General features: G+C 39.9%; 2 protein-coding genes across 4 annotated transcripts; one reads left to right on the top strand and one right to left on the bottom strand.

The window, feature by feature from the left end:
* The first annotated feature begins 635 nt into the window (after nucleotides 1-635).
* Nucleotides 636-7,816, top strand: LOC132127793 (voltage-dependent anion-selective channel protein 2-like). 2 transcript variants are annotated; one of them, XM_059539898.1, is made up of 8 exons: nucleotides 636-739; nucleotides 829-878; nucleotides 4,686-4,838; nucleotides 4,944-4,996; nucleotides 5,078-5,299; nucleotides 5,603-5,753; nucleotides 6,197-6,254; nucleotides 7,153-7,816. In XM_059539898.1, exons 1-8 carry the CDS (start codon nucleotides 673-675, stop codon nucleotides 7,242-7,244), a joined length of 846 nt encoding a protein of 281 aa, XP_059395881.1. In that variant the 5' UTR covers nucleotides 636-672; the 3' UTR covers nucleotides 7,245-7,816. The 2 variants fall into 2 exon arrangements, with proteins under 2 accessions (XP_059395881.1, XP_059395882.1); XM_059539899.1 differs by lacking the exons at nucleotides 636-739; nucleotides 829-878 and adding an exon at nucleotides 1,319-1,808.
* A 197-nt stretch (nucleotides 7,817-8,013) lies between these two features.
* LOC132127792 (torsin-4A) lies at nucleotides 8,014-12,537 on the bottom strand. Of its 2 annotated transcripts, XM_059539897.1 has the most exons (3): nucleotides 12,409-12,528; nucleotides 12,003-12,166; nucleotides 8,014-9,767 (listed from the first exon to the last, which is right to left on the bottom strand). In XM_059539897.1, the coding sequence occupies exon 3, from the start codon at nucleotides 9,765-9,767 to the stop codon at nucleotides 8,538-8,540; it is 1,230 nt and encodes a 409-aa protein (XP_059395880.1). In that variant the 5' UTR covers nucleotides 12,003-12,166; nucleotides 12,409-12,528; the 3' UTR covers nucleotides 8,014-8,537. The 2 variants fall into 2 exon arrangements, with proteins under 2 accessions (XP_059395880.1, XP_059395879.1); XM_059539896.1 differs by lacking the exon at nucleotides 12,003-12,166 and having other exon boundaries at nucleotides 12,409-12,537.
* Between the last annotated feature and the right edge of the window lie 896 nt (nucleotides 12,538-13,433).

Here is a 13,433-nt window from a genome sequence, read left to right as displayed (position 1 = left end):
CATTCATGATTAGATTATGAGCTCGATACCACGCCCCCTCATGCATAAACACACATAGCTGTTTTGTTTGCATCTCAAGTGTCAAGTTTCCTTAATTTTCCTAACAGAACAAAGCATCGCTGATGTGTTATACTATGCATTTCTACTGAAATAAATGAACACCAGCTTTATGTTACTCATTTCAGAATTAATGTCACTAAATATACCTTATCCTACATAGGCAGTATTTATAGGTATAATAGACACATTTAATACTCTAAAATGCTGACTACAGTCCATTTAGTTTGTACTGCAATTAAAAAAACCCACATGGACAATCATGTAAAAATAGATGCACAGTTTAAAGGATGCTGGTTGGCATCGTTTTTGCATGCAATCAAGTTAGAATTAGCTGTTTTTTCTAGTATCTAACAGGCCCTCATAAAATGTAAAAATAAAAGTGAAATGTGTTGGCAGTCAAAATGCAATCATGTATGGATTATGAAAGCTTGATATACTAACTAGAAAAAGACAACTACTATGAACTAGATTCACACTGTGGGTATGGTAACTGATTCCTGCATCTGCAGGTTCATCCCCGGTTTCCTCAAAAATGTCATTTTTGTAGCTTACTTACACCATTGACAGTTCAAACATGCTGACATTTTCCCTTTCGTTTATGTATCAGATATAATGGCTGTTCCTCCTGCTTACTCAGACTTGGGAAAAGCAGCCAAGGACATTTTCAGCAAGGGTTACGGTGAGGAAACTCACTCCATCCTGGAAAAGATGTTTGCTTTAAAGACAAATTGCATTCTATTGTATTTAATGTCTTCGATTTGTTTGTAGGTTTTGGGATTGTTAAATTGGACCTCAAAACTAAATCTCAAAATGGAGTGGTGAGTTAGTTTTTTTTTTTATTATTATTATTGTTATTTGTAGCAGTAGTCTCTTTTTTTACATATTGGCCCAACTTGAACAAAATTATATTTTGCCTAAATAAAATGTAGGTCTATTTTAAGAACCATTAAAGGAATAGTTCACAAAAAACGAAAATCTTGTTTGTTTATCAGAACAGATTTGAAGAAATGAGGTATTACATCAGTGTCTCATCAATGGATGCTCTGCAGTGAATGGGTGCCGTCAGATTGAGAGTCCAAACAGCTGATAAAAACATCATAATAACCCACACCACTCCAGTCCATCAGTTAATGTCTAGTGAAATGAAAAGCAACAAATCCATCATCTACGTTGCTTCTGGCCAGAATACTAGTCCATAATCCACAATAACGCTTCCTCCAGTGATAAAGTCCATCTCCTGTTGTCTCTCACATCAACATCCAGCCACGTATATTTGTTTATAACTGTTCTGGCTTGCAAAATGTGCTTGATCAGTGAGATCTGATTTCTCTACTGTTTCAGACCAGACAGCTTTTTAATTAGAGAAAGCAATTTGATGGATGGAGGACTCCTACAATATTCTAACAAATTGAAGTTAATATGTTTTAATGATGGATTTGTTATTTCACAAGACATTTATCGGTGGACTGGAGTGGTTGTGGATTATTGTGATGTTTTTATCAGCTGTTTGGACTCTCATTCTGATGGCACCCATTCACTGAAGAGCATGAGCAAGTGATGCAATGCTACATTCCTCCAAATCTGTTCAGACGAAGAAACAATTTTTGGGTGAACTTTTCCTTTAAGGTGTCATTGTTCTTATAACAATGAAGCAAATTTAATTACGTTAATGCTTAATTGTCATGTATGTAAACATTAAAGCAATTTTTGTGTCTTTGATGCACCGTTATGGGAATTGCATTTAGATGGTAAGATGACTGTAGGAGTGTTTGTGTGATGTAGCATGTTTCACTCTGAAGACCCCCACGGCTCTGTGGTCTCCATCACACATCATTTACCATACAGGCGGAACTGCCTCAACCTTTATCTTGATGTCAATTATTCATGGGAACTATTTTCACGTCATGTGTGAATTTATTTTAGAATTATTTTTCCCTGACTACACAACCAACATTGCTTCAGTTAAATAAGAGTCATGTCCCATCAGTGTTTGTGGGTCACAATCAAAATCAACCTGATTCTGTCACATCGCTCTAATGTCACGAGTCACGAGCACACACTGTCCTCTTCATGTTCAGTGTCTGATTAAATGTGTCGTTTTTAATAATGCACAAATATAGACTTCCTGACGGATACTGTTACTGTTAAATACAGGGTTGTTGGTAACAGTGTTGTTATTTTTAACTAATAGTAAAATTAACATTATAAACTTTGATATTTAAAAATTAAAATATAAATAATTTGGTAGATTAGTAATTGAAATATGGTGGTTTTCCATAGTGGTGGTGTTGTTTTTAACTAACTCAAATTAATATTATTAAAAATCCGTATTTAAATTAAAGCTGAAATAATATAGATATTACATGAAAAGCTTTTAAAAAAAAAGTACTAAAAGAGTACTAAAAACACTAAAAATTTACTGAAATAATAATTAACTAAAGCTATTTAAAAAAATATTGAATATAAAATCTTACATATTTAATTAAATATTTCAATAATATGAATACACTTACTAAAAATGACAATTGAAGAAAAAGACATTATTTACTAAAACTTTGAATTTGAAAGCTGAAAATTCTAAAAACTCATTGAAAATATTAATAAGTACTATAATAGTGTATAAAGAATACTAATTTGTAGAAATAAAAAAGCGATACAATCTGAAATTAAAACATTATCATTTACATGAATGATGGGCCTGGTTGGCTTGTGGGACTCCTGAGGCAGCTGACAGGTACCGGCAGGCCAAGCGGACTACAGCCCGGGTGGTTGTGGAGGCAAAAACTCGGGCCTGGGAGGAGTTCGGTGAGGCCATGGAGAAGGACTATCGGTCAGCCTCGAAGAGATTCTGGCAAACTGTCCGGCGCCTCAGGAGAGGGAAGCAGTGCCCTACCAACGCTGTTTACAGTAAAGGTGGGGAGCTGTTGACCTCAACTGGGGATGTCGTTGGACGGTGGAAGGAATACTTCGAGGATCTCCTCAATCCCGCTGTCACGTCTTCCATTGAGGAAGCAGAGGCTGAGGGCTCAGATGTGGACTCGTCCATCACCCAAGCTGAAGTCACCGAGGTAGTCAAGAAACTCCTCGGTGGCAAGGCACCGGGGGTGGATGAGATCCGCCCTGAGTACCTCAAGTCTCTGGATGTTGTGGGGCTGTCTTGGCTGACACGCCTCTGCAGCATCGCGTGGCAGTCGGGGACGGTGCCTCTGGGATGGCAGACCGGGGTGGTGGTCCCTCTTTTTAAGAAGGGGGACCGGAGGGTGTGTTCCAACTACAGGGGGATCACACTTCTCAGCCTCCCTGGGAAAGTCTATGCCAGGGTACTGGAGAGGAGAATCCGGCCGATAGTAGAACCTCGGATTCAGGAGGAACAGTGTGGTTTTCGTCCAGGCCGTGGAACACTGAACCAGCTCTATACCCTCTACAGGGTGCTGGAGGGTTCATGGGAGTTTGCCCAACCAGTCCACATGTGCTTTGTGGATTTGGAGAAGGCATTCGACTGTGTCCCTCGCGGCGGCCTGTGGAGGGTGCTCCGGGAGTATGGGGTCCGGGGCCCTTTGCTAAGGGCTATCCGGTCCCTGTACGACCGGAGCAGGAGCTTGGTTCGTGTTGGACTCCGGCAGGGCTGCCCTTTGTCGCCGGTTCTGTTCATGATTTTTATGGACAGAATTTCTAGGCGCAGCCAGGGGCCGGAGGGGGTCAGGTTTGGTGACGACACGATTTCGTCTCTGCTCTTTGCGGATGATGTTGTCGTGTTGGCCTCATCAAGCCAGGACCTTCAGCATGCACTGGGACGGTTTGCAGCCGAGTGTGAAGCGGCTGGGATGAGAATCAGCACCTCCAAATCCGAGGCCATGGTCCTCAGTCGGAAAAGGGTGGCTTGCCCTCTTCAGGTTGGTGGAGAGTTCCTGCCTCAAGTGGAGGAGTTTAAGTATCTTGGGGTCTTGTTCACGAGTGAGGGAAGGATGGAACGGGAGATTGACAGACGGATCGGTGCAGCTTCTGCAGTAATGCGGTCGATGTACCGGTCTGTCGTGGTGAAGAAAGAGCTGAGCCGCAAGGCGAAGCTCTCGATTTACCGGTCAATCTACGTTCCTACTCTCACCTATGGTCATGAGCTTTGGGTCATGACCGAAAGGACAAGATCCCGGATACAGGCGGCCGAAATGAGCTTTCTCCGCAGGGTGGCTGGGCGATCCCTTAGAGATAGGGTGAGAAGCTCAGTCACCCGGGAGGAGCTCAGAGTAGAGCCGCTGCTCCTCCACATCGAGAGGGGTCAGCTGAGGTGGCTCGGGCATCTGTTCCGGATGCCTCCTGGACGCCTTCCCGGGAAGGTGTTCCGGGCACGTCCCACTGGGAGGAGACCACGGGGAAGACCTAGGACACGCTGGAGAGACTATGTCTCCCGGCTGGCCTGGGAACGCCTCGGTGTCCCCCCAGAAGAGCTGGAGGAAGTGTCTAGGGAGAGGGAAGTCTGGGGTTCTCTGCTTAGACTGCTGCCCCCGCGACCCGGCCCCGGATAAGCGGAAGAAGATGGATGGATGGATGGCATTTACAACACAAATGTAGTTAAAAAAAATTATTTATATATAAAAATCCTGTTCATAAACTCTAATCAACTGCAGGAGTTCAACACGTCTGGATCCACCAACACAGACACGGGAAAAGCCGGCGGGAGTCTGGAGACCAAGTATAAGATGAAGGATCTGGGATTGAGTTTAAACCAGAAGTGGAACACAGACAACATGCTCACTACAGAAGTGTCTGTGGAAGACCAGGTCTGAGCACACTCTCCTCATGACCTTTGACCCCTACTGAGTTACACTGAGTATGATCAAAATGATTTGCTATCATATTCATAATTTGCTGTATCATCTCCTCAGCTCGTCCAAGGGTTGAAACTGGCCCTGGATACGTCTTTTGTACCAAACACAAGGTGAGTTGTTAGTATCTGACGCATTAAGTCTGGTTTGATGATCTGGTTTGGTGTCTTTTGACAGTGTTATTCTCTCTTTAGCAAGAAGAGCGGTAAACTGAAGACCAGCTACAAGCGTGACTTTGTCAATGTGAGCTGTGACATTGATTTTGAGGGTCCGGTTGTGCACTCTGCAGCGGTTCTGGGATACGAAGGCTGGCTCTTGGGCTACCAGATGGCATTTGACATGGCCAAATCCAAACTGGTGCAAAACAACTTCGCTCTGGGATACAAGGCAGGAGATTTCCAGCTTCACACCAACGTGTAAGAATCATTGAAAAACAACACAGGAAAATGACAGTTAACAGCGTTAGTTGATGTGTGTTGAAATGATTCTATATTACATTGAATCAAGATCAGAATTCATGAAATTTGTGTCAACATCCAGCCCTGATATATATATATATATATATATATATATATATATATGCATAAACTTCTCAGTTCTCACTACAGTGTTTGGTTAATGAAAATGCATAAAAAATCAATCATGATTGACTGTCAATAACATTTTGAAGGCATGCTATTGGTTGATATGTATCTAAGAAGTGTGTAATGTGTTGCCAGTAATGACGGAGCTGATTTCGGAGGATCGGTCTATCACAAAGTCAGTGATCAGCTGGAGACGGCCGTCACTTTGGCCTGGACTTCAGGCAGCAACAGCACACGCTTCGGAGTTGCTGCAAAGTACCAGCTGGATAAAGATGCTTCTGTGTCTGTAAGTTCACAGTCTTCACACATCCACCTTATGTTGTTGAGAAAAGGATATTTCACTTAATATGCATAGCAAGCTTGTGCTTCCATTGTACATGACAGAAATGCTGAGAATGCGAATTCAGATGTGTGTTGCACTATGAGTTTTGACAACATCATGTAAAAAACATTCAAAGTTTTTATTACTTTGCACTACAATCATTATACCGGCACTGTTTACTGCCATGTGCCTTGTGCTGTTTTACTTATATTTCGTTTGACAATAAAGCAGACTTGACTAGACTTGACTTGAAAACCAAGGCTTGTGTAACTAGAAGCACCATGTTGATTTTGGGATTATTTTCAGGTCTAAATCTGCCCTTACAGGGAAGTGATATTAAATATTCAAAGCTTGGAATGACCAACCTGAGAATGTTTCTTTTTTTTCTCAATATTTCTTCATAACAGGCCAAAGTGAACAATGCCAGTCTGATTGGAGTTGGTTACACTCAGAGTCTTCGACCCGGTAATCGTGTTATATTTATTGTTTATGATCTCTGAATATGAACAGCATAACAATTCTACATTTCTGCGGTATGCAAACTGTACAGTTTGTGAATTTTCTATAAGCACCGAATACCCAGATGACATTTGCCAAACTTTTCACTATACAATCAAAGCAATGCAGAGAGTACTTTCAGTGCATTTCATTTGAAGTGTGAAGAATGACTCGAGAGTGATTTTCATCATCTTCCTTTTGGATTTATTATTCAAGCATCCTATAGGAAGTTGAGGGATTATTAAAGGAATGGCTCACCTGAAAATTAACATTTAAATGAAACTTTTCTCACCCTCAGGAAATCTAAAATGTAGATGAGTTTGTTTCTTCATCAGATTTGGAGAAATGTAGCATTGCATCACTTGCTCACCAATGGATGCTCTGAAGTGAATGGGTGCCGTCAAAATATGAGTCAAAACAGCTGATAAAAAAAAGTTACAGTAATCCACAGCACTCCAGTCCATCAGTTAACATTTTGTGGAGCCAAAAGATGTCTGTCTGTAATAAATAAATCTATTATTAAGATGGTTTAACTTTTAGTGAAAAAGTGATCTTATCTGAATCAGGATAGAAATATGCACAGATCAAGCATCGTTTACCAAAATCGTTTTCTAAACAAATATGTGTGTGGATTTTAATGTGAGAGGATAACAGGGAATAAACATTTTCACTTTTTATCAGCTGTTTGGACTCTCATTCTGATGGCACCCATTCACTGCAGAGCATGAGCAAGTGATGCAATGCTATATTTCTCACATCTGTTCACATGAAGAAAAACAAACTCATCTACATTTTGGATGGCCTGAGGATGAGTAAATTTGTGCATCTTTTTAATGTCTTGCATTCTCTTTGTCCCCTTGTAAAGGTGTGAAACTCACTCTCTCGGCCTTGATCGATGGGAAAAACTTCAGCACAGGTGGACACAAAGTAGGACTGGGAGTTGAACTGGAAGCGTAGCTGCGGCAGTGCAAAAGATACAGAAGAAGCGAGACCCAGTCCTCCTACATCACACGCTAGCACTCGATGACTAAAAACACTTAGCGGCATGTTGATGGTTTTTCCAAGTCTGTGGGAGCGGAGTGATTTAATCTCAACCGGCCGTAAGATCTGGCCTTCTAAGGGAAAAATTAGCTGATCACCTTATTTATTTAACGACAGCCGTATATTTACCTAGAGCACCTAGAGCAAACCAAATTACACAAGTAGTGGTAGATTTGCAAGCTTTGCGTGTTTCTCTGGTGATGTCAGTGCATGTTAAGGACTTGGTTTATTGCGTTGGTGAGCAAAGGTCATAAACTTGGATGGTTGTAGTTGAGGTTATTTCTCAGTATGCTGTAGTAGAGTGATGTTGCACTTCTAGGGCTTTAGGCCTCAAAGGAAACTGAACAGACAGCACGCGTATTTTTAGAGCTAGCAACACTATCTTTTTTCACACTCATTGATGGTTAGAGTGCAACTCTGTATTGTGGGAAATAATACCGCTAGCAAACCATTTCAAAAGTGTTTCGGTGTACAAATTAGCTTTTTGTGCATTGCGTTGTACATACAAACTGTTTTTTTCCATATTACTATTATTTATATTGTTATTATATATAAGAAATTTTACAATCTTGAAGTTGGAGAAATTTTAATAAAGAAAAACTGAATGCTGTTTTGTGTTATTTAGAGTTGTGCATGTTTCATGGACCTGCTTCACAGTACAAGTATGAGGAAAAATACGGTACTGTTCAAAAGTCTGGGGTTAGAAAATTATTTATTAAATAAATTCATACTTTTATTCAGCAAGGATGCATTAAATCAATCAAAAGGGACAGTAAATATGTTAAAAAAATGTATTATTCAAATACAAATACTGCAGTTTTTAAGGATCGTGTGACACTGAAGACTGGAGTAATGATGCTAAAAGTTCAGCTTTGTTCAAAGGAATAAATTACATTTTAAACTATATTCAAGTAGAAAGCAGTTACTTTAAATTGTAATAATATTTCACAATTTTAGTGTTTTTACTGTATTTCTTAAATAAATGCAATCTTGGTGAGCAGAAGAGACTTCAATCAACATAAAAATAAATGTACGCACCCCAAACTTTGAAACAGTGCAGTATGCAATTTTCTTTACAAATATAATGTATAACTGTACAACAAATTTTTTTTTTACATAGAATGCACAATGAAATGTGAAAAGAATTTTCATTCTCATGGCACCAATAACAATTTCCTCACGTTGACCATCTGCACGGCAGATTTGGTTTCAGAGAAGGTTCACTTTTGCCACAACCTGTCTGCATCCGGTGTGAGAAAATTCCCGTTCGCCAACTATATAGTATGATAGTTCTTCTGCAAGTCTTTCTACATGGGATCGATCTGGATAGAATCCTTCCCTGGACATCTCGTCAATAAAACAATCCATTATGGTGCTCTTCTCCAGAAGCATAAAGGGCAGGAGCTCTGCCTCCAAAAATAGCATGTGGTATCTTTCAAGGTAGCCTCGCAACCAAGGGTTCAGTTCCTGAATCAAGCTCAGATGGCCTGAAACGGCGACGCTGGAGTTGTGCAGAACGAATTTGGTGATGTCTTCATGTCCCAGGTTGCTGATGAGAATGTAGATGGCGTTTAAGTATTCGTTGTTGTTTTTGGGATGAATCAGGTCTTGCAATGTGTCCAGCAACTCCCTGTGCATGTGTTCCACTTCATCGAAGATAAAGACCGGTATCTTCTCCTTTTCCTCGGCCTGAGTGACCATTTCCGAGACGTGAGAGTCCAGAGATTTGGTGCATTGTGGGATATCGTCGTCTGTTGGGCAATGGTGCAGAACGAAGTACTGCATCACCAAGTCGTCGCCAACAACTGAGCGGAAATGCTGAGCCAGTAATCGGCCAACGTGGCTCTTCCCAACTCCAGTAGGTCCGTGAAGCGACAACACTAAAGGTTTATTGTGTACATAAGTTGACAAATAATCATGCAAATGACCCAGAAGACTGTCTGCAACTTCCTGTTGGCCAAACACTTCCCTCTTAAGTGTTTTCTCCAGTCCGTCCAGATCATATTTGAGTACATGGTCATCCAAGTTCTCAATGGCATTGTAAACTTGTAGAAATACAATGATGCACAACAAGTAGAGGCAGTTCTTTGCACGGCTTCTCTCTTTTGTAGGTACGGCTCTCAAACTGTTGCTCGGATACAAAACCCGTGTCCTCCTCTTTTTCTTCCGCTTGCGTGGGGAAGAGGGGTTAGAGCTTATGGGGTCTTGGATATTTTCAAAAGTGAAAACCTTTGGGCTGGTGGACCGTGGAGACATTAAGCTCTGGGATGACACTGAAGCTATCTCAAGACGCCGTTTTTTCATGGCCTGGTACTTTTGGCGAATGCGCACCATGGTGCGTACGCTTGAGGAAAACTGGGAGAAGCTTCCGGTGCCATTTTCCTTTGTATCTTTCAGAGGGTCTCCTCCTAGCCTGTCACTGGGGTCTTGTTCTCCCATCTGTGGAAAGCAATGAAGAAATGTATAAAAACCAAACATTATAAGAAATATGAATAAATTTGAGTAATTACCATACTAAGAATTAAAGATTGCATTTCAAAATCCTGCTGAGAAGTTTTTGCAGGATTTCCCAGCAGGGGAAACTGGAAAAGTGCTCAAAAATTATTTTGACAACTTTTGGTTTGATATTTATGCTCAAAAAAATAGTACAAAAAAATTAGTAAAAATAAAGGTTCTTTATTTGAATCAATGGTTCCATGAAGAACCTTTAAAATTCCATGGAATCTTTCCTTTGGGCAAAAGGGTTCTTATAGTAGAAAGATGTTTTAAAAAATTATTTAAACTCTTAAAAATAAAGCTTCTTTATTGGCATTACTGGTTCCAAGAATAACCTTTTACTGCCATTGAACCTTTCCAGTGGACAAAAAGTACTTTTTAGTTGAAAAGGGTTCTTTAGATGATAGAAATGTTCTTTAAACTAAGAAATAAATGGAGTTGTTTTTCTTTATCTTTGGGATACCCAAAAATTGTTCTTCAATGGCAGGGGTGTCCAATCCTGCTTCTAGAAGGCACAGTCCTGCATGGTTTAGCTCCAGCACACTTGCCTGGACGTTTCTATGGAGTCTGAAGACCTTGATTTGCTGGTTCAGGTTATTCGGGATAGAACAGTGACTCTTCAAGAACAGGTTGTAAACAGAATGCATCATAAACTCAACTTCTCCTTTGTGATGCATGTTGCACCTTTAGATTTGTAAATTATCATTTTCCACGAAATAGTAAATGCTGAAAGCAAGAATGGAGGCATTTCCATTTAGATAGAGAACAGAGAGCATGAGGATAAATGCTGAAAGCAAGAATGGAGGCATTTCCATTTAGATAGAGAACAGAGAGCATGAGGATAAATGCTGAAAGCAAGAATGGAGGCATTTCCATTTAGATAGAGAACAGAGAGCATGAGGTCGATATATACATGCATAGTAGCAGCTCCAAAGTGCAAATGCAATCTGGTTAGAATTGGATTTTCTGCTTCTTGCATGTTTTGTTTAGCGTGTCCACCTCAAAGTGAGCATATTTTCTATCCTGAATGATCCTGAAAAGCCCTTGGTACAAGATGGCTTATGTTGTAAACTGCTTGCATCATAAACTCAACTTCTCCTTTGTGATGCATGTTGCACCTTGATTTTGGTGCATTTAACAATTTGCATTTTCCATACAACATCTAATTCTGAAAGCAAGAGGTATATGCATTCAGATAATGATCAGGGAGAGGTCATTATAGACATAATTAGCAGCACCAAAGTGCAAATGCAATCTTGTTTTTCAGCTGCCTGAACAGTTGCATTAGGGCAGGACCAAACGTGGCACAAAATAAATGAATATGGGACCTTTTTGATTTTTGTTTTGTTTTTGTTCAGCATACGCACCTCAAAGTAAGCACATTTTCGGTCTTGAATGATCCCAAAAAAGCCTTTGGTACATGATGACTCGTGTTGTAAACGGCATGCTTCATAAACACAACCTCTGCTTTGTGATACATATTGCACCTGTATTTTGGTGCATTTGCCCCCGTACAAAACAGCTAATGCTGAAAACATGAATGAAGGCATGTGCATTTAATCAATGAGAAGATATTATAAACATGCATGATTTGATAAACACTTCTGTTTCTGTCCCACTATTTCTGTTCCAAATGCAATCTTTTTTTTCAGCCAATTGCATTGGGGCAGGACATTGGGGCACAAATTAAGTGACCATTGTACATTTCTGCTTCTTGCAGGATTAATTTAGCATGCTCTCCTCAAATTAAGTGTGCTTTCTGTCCCTGACTATCTCTTCAGTGCATCATGGCTCATGCTGTAAACAACATGCATTATACACTCAATCTCTGCTTTGTGATGCAAGTAAACGTTTGCAATTGCCACAAAACAGCAAAAATAGAAGCATGTTGCGGCAACGTCATTCAATATTTTCAAGCCGGATTCACCTTGCCTGCAGGCTGAAAGACTGGCATCAAAAACTATACACATGCAAATTATACTCCATTTAAACAAGTTTCACTTCAACAGAAAACAAAAGAGCTCAGTTCCAACAAAAGCCAAGCTCGTATTTTATGATTATCAAGTATCAAATGACAAAAACAACAATTCTTGCCCCTAAGAAGCCTCTCCATTTTCCCCGAAAATGAAATTGTATCAGAAACATGAAGCCTATTTGCTTCAAACAAAAAGAACTGACCTTGGAACTCTTGTGAAAGCTTCTCAAAAGGTCTTAGGTGCGTTTAAACAACGTTTCTTTGCAAACGCTACGTTCAACATTCCACACATTCTGTCTTTCCTTCACGAGCCCCTCTGCCAAAGCAGATATGGTTTCCTTCCTGGAAATCCCTTTTTTACACACCCCTTTTTGGAGAACAAGAGCAATAAAAATGGCCTGTTAAATCATGAGCATGTGTGACCAGACTGCAAGTCTAAAGTTTCCCAGCAGTTTAATCACTAGAGTGGTTTTGCTCAAATGAGGGAAGTTAAGTAAGACTAGACAGTTAGACTCAGCTGAAGTGGTTAAGCTTTATCAGATGCAACAGAAAAAAACATACAGGAAGACAAATACAAAAACATGTATTCTAAAAGCAGAGCTGGCTTACCTTTGGAAAACACTCTGGTGTGTGGTTTGGAAACATCCGATTACTCTAGAAGCTTGGCTGATGAGGAGCAAGAGGAGGTGACTTCTTCGGCCAGATGAACATTAACAGCCAGACGTTTGCAGCTCCTCCTCCTATCTGTCCAAGCCACACCTCCCCCATCATGTACAATGCAAAAAACAGACGTGATGCACCTTTGTGCATAAAAATAGGCTGTTTGCACTTTGTTGTACGTCATTTGATTCAGACGACAAACTGGGAAATTTATTTGAATGACTGAAGTATTATGGAAAATGGTCATCATACACAGCTTTTGTTTTATTCTATAAAGAAAACCCATTAAACAAGCAGAACTAGTCGAATATTTAATCTTGGTTTGCTGACGCAAGCAGTAGAATGTTTATTTAGAATCTATCTGAATCACTCTTTTGATGAGGATTTGTAATGCATAAACCAGCCCAGGTGACTAGCTCACGTTGGAGGATAATGTGAGCTGCTGTCACTGTTGGGAGTTCACAGGGTGGAGTCTGTGTTACAGAGAAAAAGTTCAGTGGTCTGACAGTGGCTCATGTGCAAACATAGCAACACTTTTACAGCTCGCACCATCATAGACTAGATGGAGCGATGATTTGATGAGAATTTACATTCACACTCATCAGTGAGCATGTTGTGGTTTTTCCACTGCAAGTAAAACAAAACATATTTACAACGCTTGGAACATATGTTGCTTTTATATAATGAAGAATTATTTGTTTATTTGAATAATACTTAACTTGAGTAAAATATTTATTTTCAATATTTGCATGTACTACTGTGTACTGTGTCTGTTTATCTATCTATCTATCTATCTATCTATCTATCTATCTATCTATCTATCTATCTATCTATCTATCTATCTATCTATCTATCACTTCAAGACTAATTATTTGAGTGTGTAATAATGTACTTGGCAATAAATATATCATTCTGAAAATATAATTAATATCACAACTATATTAATTAGAATAATAAAAATACCATGGTGTATA

Source organism: Carassius carassius, chromosome 45 (genome assembly GCF_963082965.1).
Source record: "Carassius carassius chromosome 45, fCarCar2.1, whole genome shotgun sequence".
In the NCBI taxonomy this organism is placed as follows: Eukaryota; Metazoa; Chordata; class Actinopteri; order Cypriniformes; family Cyprinidae; genus Carassius; species Carassius carassius.
This window is presented reverse-complemented; position numbering and strand designations above follow the sequence as displayed.